Raw genomic sequence first — 13,061 nt, 5'->3', positions numbered from 1 at the left:
ACTCCTCTCTTTGCTCTTCTGTACAGAGCAACCGATCAAAATGCAAGTAGCCAGTACTCACTTCGATGCTTCAATCTTCCTCGTTTAATCAGCGAACAATGGAAGTTTTAATCATCAAAATGGAACCAAACAGTGGCTTGCAAAGTTTGAAGGCTTAGGGCACCTGTGTCATTGTTCTACAGCTTGACTTAATATGGTTGGGGTGGGTGGGAGGCACATTGTAATGTTCTATCTCACTCTGCAAGGGAGTGTTTACAATAACTAGGGTGGCTGAACCTGAACAAAGTTAGCAAGCAGGGGTGGAATTATTGTAGATTGACTTTTTTTTGTTGTTTAGGAAAAGCCCACTCTGTCATTAAAGTGGTTACATTATTAGATGAATAATCCAGAGGTCCTGGCAGTATGAGAAATTGAACACTTACTTTAACATTTGGAAATGAGTTGAAATTAGTAGAACTGACCAAGAGGCTGCTGGATTCTCATTAAAATCTCAACATGGTCATGCTTCAGCCTACATTTGTCAGGGTCACTGGTTGAGTTTGGAATTCTGGGTTATGCCTGAGCCTGGTCAGGGAAAAGATTGGTTAAATATGTCTTACTCTAGTGCAGTTCCTCTCCCGGTTACTGTTCATAACCCAAACAATTCACAAGTTGAAAATGTGGCCACAAACTGAGTTCCCTACACAACGGAAAAGTTCAAAGTAAAATTTATTATAAAAATAATTGTATGTTATCATATGCTACCTCAAGGTTAATTTTCTGGCAGGCACATGCAGGAAAAAAGGAATCTCTATACATTTTATGAAAAGAAAACTATACATAAAGGCTGACAGTGTGACAATGTGAAGGCAAGTTGTACAAATAACAACAATACGAGTTGTAAAGAGCCCTGGAAAGTGAGTCGGTGGGTTGTGGAATCAGTTCAAAATTGTTGAGTGAAGTTATCCATGCCAGTTCAGGAGCCTTATGGTTGTATGGTAATAAGTAATCCTGAACCTGCTGTTGTGGGGCCTAAGGCTTCTGTACCTCCTGCCCAGTGGTAGTAGGATGGTGGGAGTCTTTGATAATGGATACTGCTTTCATGTGGCGGTGCTCCTTGTGATTGTGCTCAAGGTAGAGAAGAGATGCTTGCTGCTTCTCAGCTGCCAGCATATCTATCCCATGGTGTCCTTGTGTATGGGCTATACATCAGTCAGGCTAGGGAGGATCTAGACCTTGCTCACTGGTCTTGTTTCCATGTTTTAATCTGTGTTTCAGCAGAGCTAAACCCAGAATTGTCTTGTTAAGGTTTGTCTGTCTCTTTTCTTCCCCTCTGGTGACACTCTTATTTTACATGAATCATTTTTTTTAGGTTTTTTTGTTTGGCCGGAGAGAGGTCACCCTGTACGAGTTGCCTCAAATGCGGGCCCTCTTTTATACAGGTTTGTACAGAATGTTGGAAGATCCCAGATAGTTTCCCACCATCTTATGTTTTGTACATTCTTAGATTTAGCTCAAAGAAGGTTTGTTTCCGTGAATGGGCCATCTAATGTTTCTTTGTTTTGCAGCCCAGTCAAGTTTTCTGCTGACTGCTGGAGTCGGGGAGCCAGTGTGGAGCCACCCCGAGGGCGTGGGTCATCCGATTACCCAATGGATGTTGGGATGGAGCAGATGGACGTAACTGTCAGTGGAGAGGCCTCGGCTCCACTGCCGATCCGGCATCCTGTGGGCGTGAATCCTGTGCCTTTCAAAAAGCAAACGTACCCAGTGCCCCCTAACAGACCAGCACACCTGCGCATGAACCTATGACGACAGCTGAACGTGGAAGGAAGGGGAAATATAACTGATTGAAGACTGCAGATGCAAGCACTAACCGAGTACAAACGGGGAAGTGTTTTTGGGGATGGTACCAAACCTCCCCATTTCTCTCCCTCAGCCCCTTACCATGGAAGTCTCGGCTCAGAACCATTATACAATGAAAACATGCATCACTGACCGAAGGGGAATAAAAGGGAGATTAAAATAATTGGCAGGGTGGTGAACATCTTTGAGAAGCACGTACTTCAACATTAGAGGGGCACTGATGTCCCATGCAGTGGTTCACCTCTTGAGGTTCTGCACATGACATGAACAGACGACCCCCGTGGCTCATCGTTGTTAATGGTGTTGAAGAAATCTTCCCACTTAGGTGCCTGACGAACACAGTATTACCAAAGGCAGAAGTTGCCTGAACCTCTCAATCAAACTGAAGCTTGTGTCCAGGAGGGAGGGGGTGGAGTGCAGACTATGATGGGTGCATCTGCACCTCAGTTGGAAAAGATTGCACCTTGTCATAATGTTACCTGAAGTCTCAGATGCTCAGTCTGGTATTGTAATGCATTGGAGCCCACATAAATGCAGTTTATAGAGAGATATCATGGATTAAAAGCAAATCTAAATCCCACGCTGCAATGCGTGCATGTTGATGCATTAACTCTTTGGTACATTCAAGTCTTAAAAAGCCTAAGTTTGCTTTTGGTAGACTTAATGATTGAAGAGGTTTAAAGTTTATCACATTATTTGCCTTTTTGCCTACTGCTATTATGCTCTTTTTCCGTAGAGTTTTCTGTAATCACAGTACTGGAATAGATTTTAGTTCTGAAAGGAACACAATTAGCGCCTGCTGAGAGTTTGACACCATACTTGTGATGGGGTGCTAGAAGCACTTTAAACTCTTGGCCATTGTACAGTTCTAGTTCAAATTTCAATGCATATCATCTTTGTGTGCCCCCATTAAATTTCTCCCTTCTGCATCTCCTCTCAAAATATGTTTGTGTTGGTGTCTGCATCATGTAACTCTGTGGGACTATAGGCCCTAAAGCTGATGTTCCTCCAACCTAATGTTTGGAGTGAGTATCAGCAAGACAAGGAGAAACCTTCTCAACCCAGAGCAATGTTTCCCTTGGGTTCAAGCATCTCAGAGTCTGAAATCATCAAATAGCACTTTCCAAAGATGAGCCATGAAACCGTGGTGCTGAAGTAGACATTGCATAAAGAGCCCTTGTAGCCATGATTGTTTCCCCTCAGCTATAATACTTGACAGATATTTGCTCTGAATCTGCCATGCTGTGATCTAGGCTTCTAGGTTTGAATTGTGTGAAGTGTAGCGTGTATTGAATCTAGTTTTCTTAAAAGTTGCTTTTTCTCTCTCTCTCTCTCGCTTTCACTCTTGTTCTCTCTCTCTCTCTCTCTCTCTCTCTCTCTCGTTTCTACTATCGAAATTAGTTGAGCCATAGGATCCAAGCCATAAATGCCTTTATGCATGCAAAGGCAGTCCACATGCATTTGGCCTTTTTGAGTATGAAACAATATGAGAGCTTAAATCCAAGCTATGTGGCTGTTACACAGAGATCTTAGATGTTGAAAGGCAGAAACAAAGGTATTTTGTGTAAATGATTTTTGTTCTCATTAGATTTCTAAATACTTTGCCATTTCTTGGTCTTTGGGTTCAGTGTGCTGTGTTCTTGGTTTTTATATTTTGTTTTTGCTGATTCAATCCCGGATTTTTACTGCAGATCTTCACTTTGCCCTTTCAGAGTCTATTATAATCGCATTGAAGGTGAACTGTGGATCTTTCTTGAGTATTTTTTAACCTATGTTTTCCACAAGTAGAAGATCATGGCAAACCAGTGGCCTCACTGTGAGCAGAGATCATCAGTCTGAAGTTCAAGAATTAGTAGCAAGAGGCCAGCAGTGGGAAGCGGTGGCTTCAGAGTGTCCATCCCTGGAATTCGGATTTATTAACATCATTGAATGCTAGCTCATTTCCTCCATCCCCCCCCCCCCCCCCCGCACTCTCATCTTGACTACAGTGCAAGAAAACAGATCCATTGTTTCAAACAATACCTAGTTATTGTTATCCTATTTTGTTTTCTCAGTAAAGTCTTGGTTGGGTCAGCCTTTGATATGGGAGAACAGACAGAAACCTGTGGGTCTTGTGCACTAGAAGCATCATTTTCAGTTCTCTGTATTGTGAAAACTGAGGAGTTTAAAACATCATCAATGTTTTTTTAAAAGCACAAGCCTTGGAGTCAAATATTGAAATATGTGGAATTATTTCAATGAGACCTGAGTAAATCACCCAGCCACCAATGCTGCTTCAGATCAGCTGGCCTGTCAATGTTGGCAACATACCCCATCAGTGGAAAACCATTTGGCTGAATATTTTGTTTGGTCTTAGAAATACTTCTCATTGCCTATTCTGGGTGGTAGTTTGCAACATCTGTTGTCAAATTCCTAATATTTAATCAGTTACCAAAAAGTAATTTGGATGGTGTTGAGGATGTGATAATTTCCCCTCTTCAGAGTTTATTGCAATCATTCAATTATTTTTTCCATTGAGTTGGAGGGAATGCTTCAGCTGGCAAGCTGATGTGGAGTTGGCCTGCAGATCATGCACTGACAGGTGGTCAGTACTTTTCCTTATGACAACATAGCCTGCAATGTCTTTAGAGGCCAGAGGATTGTGATCATGAACCTTTGTCTCAGTTGTGCTGCAGCATGAGGCTGTCAACGTGTGTCACCTTACCAGACTCAGTGAGCCCTGTCAGCTGTGGAGGAGAGGTATACATCTCATTGTTATGTCATTTGAGACTTTGGAGCAAATTTAACAAGCCATTGGAACCAAAAAATTTCTTGAAGCTAACCGTATTTGGTAGGGAAGAATTGTTCTGCTCTTAAACCGGATAATTGGTTGATAGTTTTTTTTAATGAAGATAAAGGACTGATAATATTAATGATTATATTTTTAAGTTTACAAGAGCCTTCACTACCTCCCTCTTATACAGCCTTTTTCCAGGGACTTAAGAAAGAAAACTATATGCTGGACTGAAAGTATCAAAAAGGGTGCATCTTCAAATTCAGTTTTGCTCTTAGTGCTCATTTAACGCTAGAAGTTTCTGAGATTTTAAAGAATTTTGTGAATAGCTTTGTAGGACTAAATTCTTCCCCCTTTATGAATAACACCTGACCTCAGATTCAAGCAGTCCATTACTCAAGTTGCTCAATGCAGAAATTTACTGTTTATTTCTATATTTTAGAACAAACATCTATAAATTGCTCAAATTAATTTAACCTTCAAACTCATTCAGACTTGTGAAATTCTAATTCTTTTTGAGATTAAGAGAGAACTGAAAATGGATTATTCCTTCTATGGAAATGCTATTGAAGGAGTACTGAGTTTTGGTTGGCATGGCTCTATCAATTGATGTTGTATTTGATGCCTAATCTCATTTATGTGGGGAAAAAAAATTCAAAAAGGGTTAATTGGAGCATTAAGTGCACACTGCTGGTGAATGAAAGGCAAGTGCCTTCATTAGCTTGATGTTCAATATGAGAGGGCTGCCATCACCAAGGTTTGAGAGATCTTGTTCAGTATCCTCATCACTTTCCTGTTGTGCTCTCAGATGGTGATTGTAAGCCAGCAGGAAGTGGCTTACCACATACCAAATTAACAGGCATGCATTTACCAAATCTGACAGGTGGGAGGGGGGCACATGGTTATGTTTTGCATTAATTTCTATATTGCTTCTTAGACGTTGTAGGTTGACTGCAAAAAAAAAGCAATTAATCAATGAATTACTTTTAATTCTGAAGTTAGACTCTTGTATGTTAAGTCTGCAATCATGTAAAGGCTTTTATTTTTTTCAAGATTGAAATCAGTACACCAGACCTTTTAGATGAAGCTTTGGTCTTGTTTAATCTAGTACTTATAAAAAAAATTGTGCTGAATTTTGAATTTAAAATTCTTGCTATTCAACAACTAGGGAAATGGTTAAAAGTGTATTCTAAAATATAAAAAAGCTTAATGCCTGTTGGTTAATTTGTCTCCCTTCACAGACTGAATGCCTTTTGTAGCCCTCTTTTCTCTCTTAAGCTTGATGACACAAGTAATTTAAATTTGGGGAAGTGCTGGAAGGAGGAAGAGCAAACTGCAAATGTTGATTCATTGTTCTGGTTGGATTTTGAATGGAAACGGGCAACAAAAACAAATGAACTTTGATTTCTCGCACTGTTTTGCATCGATGTCCAGTCCCCTGCTCCTGGAGTAACTCAGTGGCAACTTCCTTGAAAATTAACTCCCTGATAACCCTAGAACCCTTGGTTGATGGCAGCCATTCTGCATGGAAAGCTTAGAGTTCTATTTCAGTAAAATATTCACTGATTGCAAAGGGGTCTCAAATTTGCCAAATATCCACCCACACTTCCCTTTCTCTGCCACAGAACCAAACACTACCTCTGGCCATGGTGGTACCTCTTATTTGGAGGGTCTTACAATGGGGAAGGCAAGAATTTGAACAGAAAGGAAGCTGGTAGATACTTAAATAACTGCTGTAGTCATGATGGGTGGTTGTTGGTTAAACTATGCAAAGTGCTTTTTTCTCTCCCCCTCCCCTATTCTAATTTTTGTAAATAAAACTCAAACAATATAGATTTGCCTAATCATTTAATAAACTTTGCAAATTAGGCATTGTATTTTAATGGATTTATGAAAGTTTTTGTCGATCATTATTTTTGTATGATCTCTTTGAATCTTTGTTGCAGCCAAAATGGCTATTTGATTTGAATAATAGAGTAACAGAAATGTTTTATAAAGTGCTTCCTTTTCACCTCTCTTCCCCTCCTGGGGCTTTTATTTTGTAGACCTATTTTACTTTGTAATTCTTTTGCTTGTGTGTATTTGTGGGGAAGGGGAGAAATATCAGTTTGTTTATCTAAGCTTTTCAATTTTCATGAATGTATAGTCTTTATAGACTATTAAATTTATTTTTGTTTGTAAATGTAGCTGTTGAAACTGCCATTAATGTATATTTGAGTTTCTGAATCAGGTAAAGAGATATGTGGGTGTATTTTATTAGCCGTCATGAAGTTGGGTCTTGCTTTTGAGTGTCGAGTCAGTTTGGTGCGGGCCGGATCTCACAGAGACTGTAGACACTGTTTCAGTATCATCCCCATAGAAAGGTCTTGCCCAGTGTGACTGGCTTGAATAGTCCTCTGCTTCCTTCATGTCAGTTTGGTGCGGGCCGGATCTCACAGAGACTGTAGACACTTTCAATATCATCCCCATAGAAGGGTCTCGCCCAGTGTGACTGGCTTGAATAGTCCTCTGCTTCCTTCGTGTTCCTACTTTATCCATGTCTCAGTTTGCTTAATGCTAAAGGTTTGAGGTTTGATCAGGACTTCAGGGCAGGAGGAGAGAGAATTCTCACTCCAAAAAGTGGGTAAGTGTTTCTCTGGAGATTCTCATGTTAGCTTTAAAACTACCTTCTAATAACAAGGAAGTGTGATGTCATTAAATAGCTCAGCTCTTCAGAGATTTAGAAAGTTTAGGAAATATAATGTAAAAAGAAAATGCTCCTACTTTTTACTTCTGGAAAGGCTTTATGATCTAAATGTTGCAAAGGACAACAGGAACACCTACAGGTATATTTCATCCCCACCAATATTTTTTAGCACATACTGGAGAGCTTAAATAATCATTCAGTTAAGCTTCAGACATGCTCACTTTCTGATTTGTTGCTTGACTTTGCTGGGAATGTTGTAAGATAGTGAAGCTTGAGCTTTGCAGAAGATGAGGTGGATTTAATTTCCTGCTATGTTTTCAACATCTTCAGCAATAGTCTCATCTCTTCACTGGGTTTGATTGGATTTCACAATAGTAGTAGATTGGCATGTCTGCAAGCACTATTACAGCATTAAAGTATTGTTCAATCTTTTATTTAAAAAGTGCTGAATTTTGGGAAGTATGTCTTTCAGATATGCCCATAATGTGAATTAGTTGTCTTAAGCCTGCATTTAGACAATAGGCTTCCCCTCAGAAACGTCAAAATTGTCTGTCAGTTATCTGGAAGTAAAGCCAGTAATGTGTTAATCTTTAAATCACTGATAGCATGATTCAGGATTGGCCAATTCCTGCCCATCCTTTCCCTACATATATTTGTAGAGTTTTCCATTGGATCTCAGTCATTTCTTCAACTGATAAGAACTTTGAAAATGAGCACCGGCCTGCAATTTAGCTGTGTTGCACATCAGGGTGGACTCATTGACCCATGTAGCTGTATCAAATAGAAGGCTTCCTCCTTCATGACCATTCAGTTTAAACCAGTACATGCAGTATTGTTCATCTGACCCCACTGCCCTGTATCTCTCTCACTTCCACTGCACTCCCCTCTTATTCCCTCCCATATGCCTCCCCACTGGCTCATGCTCTGTAACCATTAAGCCATTGGACATCCAGAGACTTGCAGACTCTGGAATCCTTAGTTCTCCATTAACCATTCTAGTTAACTGTGTACATTTTAATGAATATGTAATGAGTGATTAGTGTCCTAATCAGCGTTCACTTTCACATCTGCTTCTAACTTGCAAGTCGTGCTGCATGAGCTCCTCAATATATTGTTTGATAGTAAAATTTGTGATCCTAAAATTGGAGGTAGTAAAATTGGAACCACAAAATTGCAGATGTTGGGAGTATGACGCTTTGCAAAGAAATGTAAGGGGGACCAGCAAATTAGTTTCCTTCCGATTAACACAGAGCATAACTTGGAGTTCATCAGAAACTCGGCCCTGTTCTGCAATTTGTTTTCCATCTTTTCATCTAAAAAGATTTTGCATTGGATTACTCCATTTTATAATGAAGTGGATGGGAATTGACTCCGCAGTCTTTGTTAAGAATGTTATGGTGTGTGTGTCCAACAGGAGAGAATTCCTATCAGCACCATTGACCATTCTTTCTTAAGCTATGTTTGCATACTGGTTAATCTCCTTTCTGTTCATAATTAGATTCATCAATCACTGAAATTCCCCTTCTCAATATGTAGAAAATAACACTGTAGAATAAGTGAAGCGCACAGTTATGAAACTGCCTTGAGTCAAATCACAAAAGCAGAAAGTACATTTAATGATACCACAGTGGACACTATAATTATTGGCTTTGTTAACATTAGCAGCAAATTTAGAAAAATATTTTTGTATTTTTTTAATAATAGGTAACGTGAATTGTCAGCTTGGTGTGGCAGAATGGTAAGAGATACAGGTATTGAGCAGGTCTTTTGTAGTTATGGCCATTCCTTGGAACATTGAATCATTTTGAGTTGGGGTTGGGGTGGTTTTGTTCTCATGGAGAAAAGGTGTTGCTTGGAGAGTGGCATTGCTCTGGGATTCTGGTCCCAACTTGCTGTTTTTGTTATGCCATTAATTTGGATATCACTGTTAATGTTTGGCATATTAGAAATAGGGACAATTTCTCTTGGGTGGCAGATACAGGCAACAAAATCTTCCCAATGGTATGGATGGTGTTTCATGTAAATAGTCCAAGGTAGGTTGAAGATGATAGTGATTTCTGAATGTATTCCATGGTGATGACCAGTTCTCGGTTTATTGGGGTAATTTCACAAGGAATCTTATCTTTCCAACCCCCTCAACTCCCATTCTCAGACCCCAAAGCACCAAATCGAGGTTCCTCTCACTGACTCAGGTAGGTGTGCAAGTTTAATATTAATCATTGCCAATGAAGTAATTAGTAACATCTATAGCTAACAGCAGTAACGTTTATTCCCTGGCAATGTGGAAGGATTCTACACAGTCAGAGCCTTCACCAGCTAGTGGGAGGACTTTTTTTTTGGAGTTGGGTGTAATGCATCTCACGCACTGGGGAATTAGATTCTCTATGAAATACTACTTGTGTTATCTTAGATCTGGAAGTCCTTTCAAATGAAATATCTCAATTACAATAAATGAATTGAACTGGAGCTATTTGGTGCAGTAATCTCTACTGCTCGACCTACAGTGTGCATTATCTATAACCTGGGTGAGATCTCACTGCTACTCTAATGAATGGTGCTTGATTGAGGTGACCATTTGAAGCTTTCTATAATGTTCAAGCATCTGACTAGATCCATCTTTATTTGCATGGACAATCCTGGGTAGAATAAGTAACGAGGCTCCCTTTGCCCCAGTCCTTCATTCCAACAGGAGCCAAACAGCACAAGTATCTCACCTTAAGACTTGAAAGATGTGTGAATATTCTACATGATCTTGGGTAAAATTTCCCCCTGAATCCAAGATCAGTATTTTGGCATGGTGCTTTTACTGCGGAGAATTTTGCCTCATTATGTTGAGAGAACTACACCGTTGCCTGAGTAAAAATGGTGTGAAGCTAGAATTCCTTTTGTCCTTGCTAATCATCTTGTACTTAATCAGCTTTTATTATTGAAATCAAATCTGGTCAATGAATGAACAGCTGTAAAATCCCATTAAAAGGCAAATTTGAATGAATACTGTTGTTTGCTTGGAATTCATGTAATGAGCAAGTGTAATGACATTCACTGGATATAACAATACATACCATTAGTTGAATTATTTTCATATTTGTACCACCCACAGTTAGGAATGCACACCTACAAGTACGAGCAGCATGGGTAAACCGATTTGAAGTACCTAACGTTACATGTCTTAAGATTTTTTTTGAGATATGGCATCTGACAAGATCGCGGCGCCCATTTATACCCATATGAGCAATTAACCAAAGCGGCACATCTTTGAAATGTGAGAGGAAATAATGCGGTCATGGGGAGTATGTACAAACACCTCGCAGATCGCGGCAGAATTGGCCCTGGTCGCTGGCTAGCCACATCTCTACAGCGTAAATGTGTGCTTTGATCTATTTAGAAGATTTAATTTTCCTTTCTTGTTTTCTGTCATTAACTTCTTGTTTAAAGCTCGAGTAGAGACGTGAAGGGAGCTGGTTTTGTGAATGTAAAACCTGTAAATCTAGGAGGACAACAGGAAGTGATGCCTCTTTGTTGCCCGTTTGACCTGTGTCATCAGGTCATGGTGTTGAGGGACTGATGGAAGGAAAGCAGGTCTGATGAACAGTTGGCTGAAGACGTCCCTTGGTAGAGACTTCGGGGCAATAGTGATACAGTGGAAGCAACACAAAGGAAAGACAGCACTCCAGACAAGTGCGGGGTGGGTGCACCTCGGCAGGACCAGACAGTGTAGGTCTTACACAGTGAACGGTAGGGCACTGGAGTGCTGTGGAAAGGGATCTGGAAATACAGGTCCATAATTAATTCAAAGTGGCGGCACAGGTAAGTAGGGTCGTAAGGCTTTTGACACGTTGGCCTTCATAAATCACAGTAATGAGTACAGGAGACGAAATGTTACCTTGAAGTTGTAGAAGATGGTGAGGCCTAATTTGGAGTATTGTGTGCAGTTTTGGTCATCTACCTACAAGGTACAAAATTTACAAAGATGTTGCCAGGGCTGGAGGACCTGCGTTGTAAGGAAAGATTGAATAGGGTAGAACTTTATTCTTTGGAATGTAGGAGAATGAGGGCAGATTTAATATGAGTATACAACATTACAAGGGGTATAGTTAGGGTAAATGCAAGGTTTATTTTTTTCCACTGAGGTTGGGTGAGACAGGAAGTCATGGCTTAAGGATGAAAGAAACATAGAAAACCTACAGCACGTTACAGGCCCTTCAGCCCATAAATATGTGCTGAACATGTCCTTACCTTAGAAATTACCTAGGGTTACTCATTTTTCTGAGCTCCATGTACCGGTCCAGGACCTTATCGTATTTCTTCGACAGTTTGAACGGGGCACGACTGCGCAAGCGCATGAAAGTCGGCCCGTGAGGCGGCGGGAGAGTAAAACAGCGAGTAGATTAACGAAGTAGGCAGGCTTTGGCTCGAGAGGCTTCGGACGAGCTTGCTCCTATTCAGGTAAGGTCGGATAAGCTTTAATTGATCCAATTAGCTTAGGAGTAGGTAATGACCTTTAATAACTCTAATTAGCTTAGGAGTAGGTAATGGAGGCTGCAGTTAGGGCAGTTGTGTGCTCCGTTTGCAGTATGTGGGAAGTCAGGGCGAGCACAGTTGTCCCTGATGACTACACCTGCAAAAGGTGCATCCAGCTGCAGCTCCTGACAAACCGTGTTAGGGAGCTGGAGCTGGATGAACTTCGGATCATTCGGGAGGCAGAGGCAGAAATAAACAGGAGTTACTGGGAGATAGTCACCCCTAGGAGTCAGGAGACAGGTAGTTGGGTGACTGTCAGGAGAGGGAATGGGAATAGACAGAATGAGCAGAACATCCCTGTGGCCATTCCCATCAACAATAAGTATACCGTTTTGGATACTGTTGGTGGGGATGACCTACCAGAGACAAGTTGCAGTGGTTGCGTCTCTGGCACCGAGACCGGACCCTCAGCTCAGGAGGGAAAAGAGGAGAACAGTAGTGATAGGGGATTCGATAGTTAGGGGGACAGATAGGAGGTTCTGTGGAAGAGATCGAGAATCCCGAATGGTCTGCCGCCTCCCTGGTGCCAAGGTCCGCGATGACTCGGATCGAGTTCTCAGTATTCTGAAGAGGGAGGGTGAGCAGCCGGATGTCGTGGTCCATGTAGGGACCAATGACATGGGTAGGAAGAGTGAGGAGGTCCTGAATGGTGAGTTTAGGAAGTTAGGCGCCAAGTTAAAGGATAGGGCCTCCAAGATAGCAATCTCAGGATTGTTACCAGTGCCACATGCAGGCGGGTTTAGAAATAGTAAGATAGCGCAGATCAACACGTGGCTGAAGATATGGTGCAAGAGGGAGGGCTTCAGATTTATAGATAATTGGGCAGTTTTCCAGGGAAGGTGGGACCTGTTCCGGCGGGACAGTTTACATCTGAACAGGAGGGGGACAAATATTCTTGCAGTTAGGTTTGCTAGAGAGGCTCCAGTGGATTTAAACTAGATACAAGGGGGAGGGGAACCAGAGTGTAGGAACAGATGTATAGAAGGAAGAAAAAGAAGATAGTGAAGTTGTTTGCACCATTAGGTATAAACAGTAAGAGGTGGAGAATTTCTTAATACATTTATTTTAATGCTAGGAGCATTGTAAGAAAGGTGGATGAGCTTAGAGCATGGATTGATACCTGGAAATATGATGATGTAGCTATTAGTGAAACATGGTTGCAGGAGGGGTATGATTGGCAACCAAGTATTCCTGGATTTCATTGCTTCAGGTATGATAGAATCGGAGTGACAAGAGGGG

At 41.0% G+C, this 13,061-nt stretch overlaps 1 protein-coding gene across 1 annotated transcript in view; it reads left to right on the top strand.

Moving 5' to 3' along the window:
* The window catches only part of LOC140731592 (ribosomal protein S6 kinase beta-1-like), a 98,463-nt gene extending 88,170 nt beyond the window's left edge, over positions 1 to 10,293 (top strand). Inside the window, exon 15 of the mRNA XM_073053135.1 lies at positions 1,548 to 10,293. Coding sequence (XP_072909236.1) covers positions 1,548 to 1,788 — 241 coding nt within the window. The 3' untranslated portion in view covers positions 1,789 to 10,293. The remainder of the gene's footprint in view (positions 1 to 1,547) is intronic.
* Positions 10,294 to 13,061: the final 2,768 nt, after the last annotated feature.

This window comes from Hemitrygon akajei, chromosome 8, assembly GCF_048418815.1.
Source record: "Hemitrygon akajei chromosome 8, sHemAka1.3, whole genome shotgun sequence".
NCBI classification, from domain to species: Eukaryota; Metazoa; Chordata; class Chondrichthyes; order Myliobatiformes; family Dasyatidae; genus Hemitrygon; species Hemitrygon akajei.
Note: the sequence above shows the minus strand (reverse complement) of the source record. Positions and strands in the feature narration are given on the sequence as shown.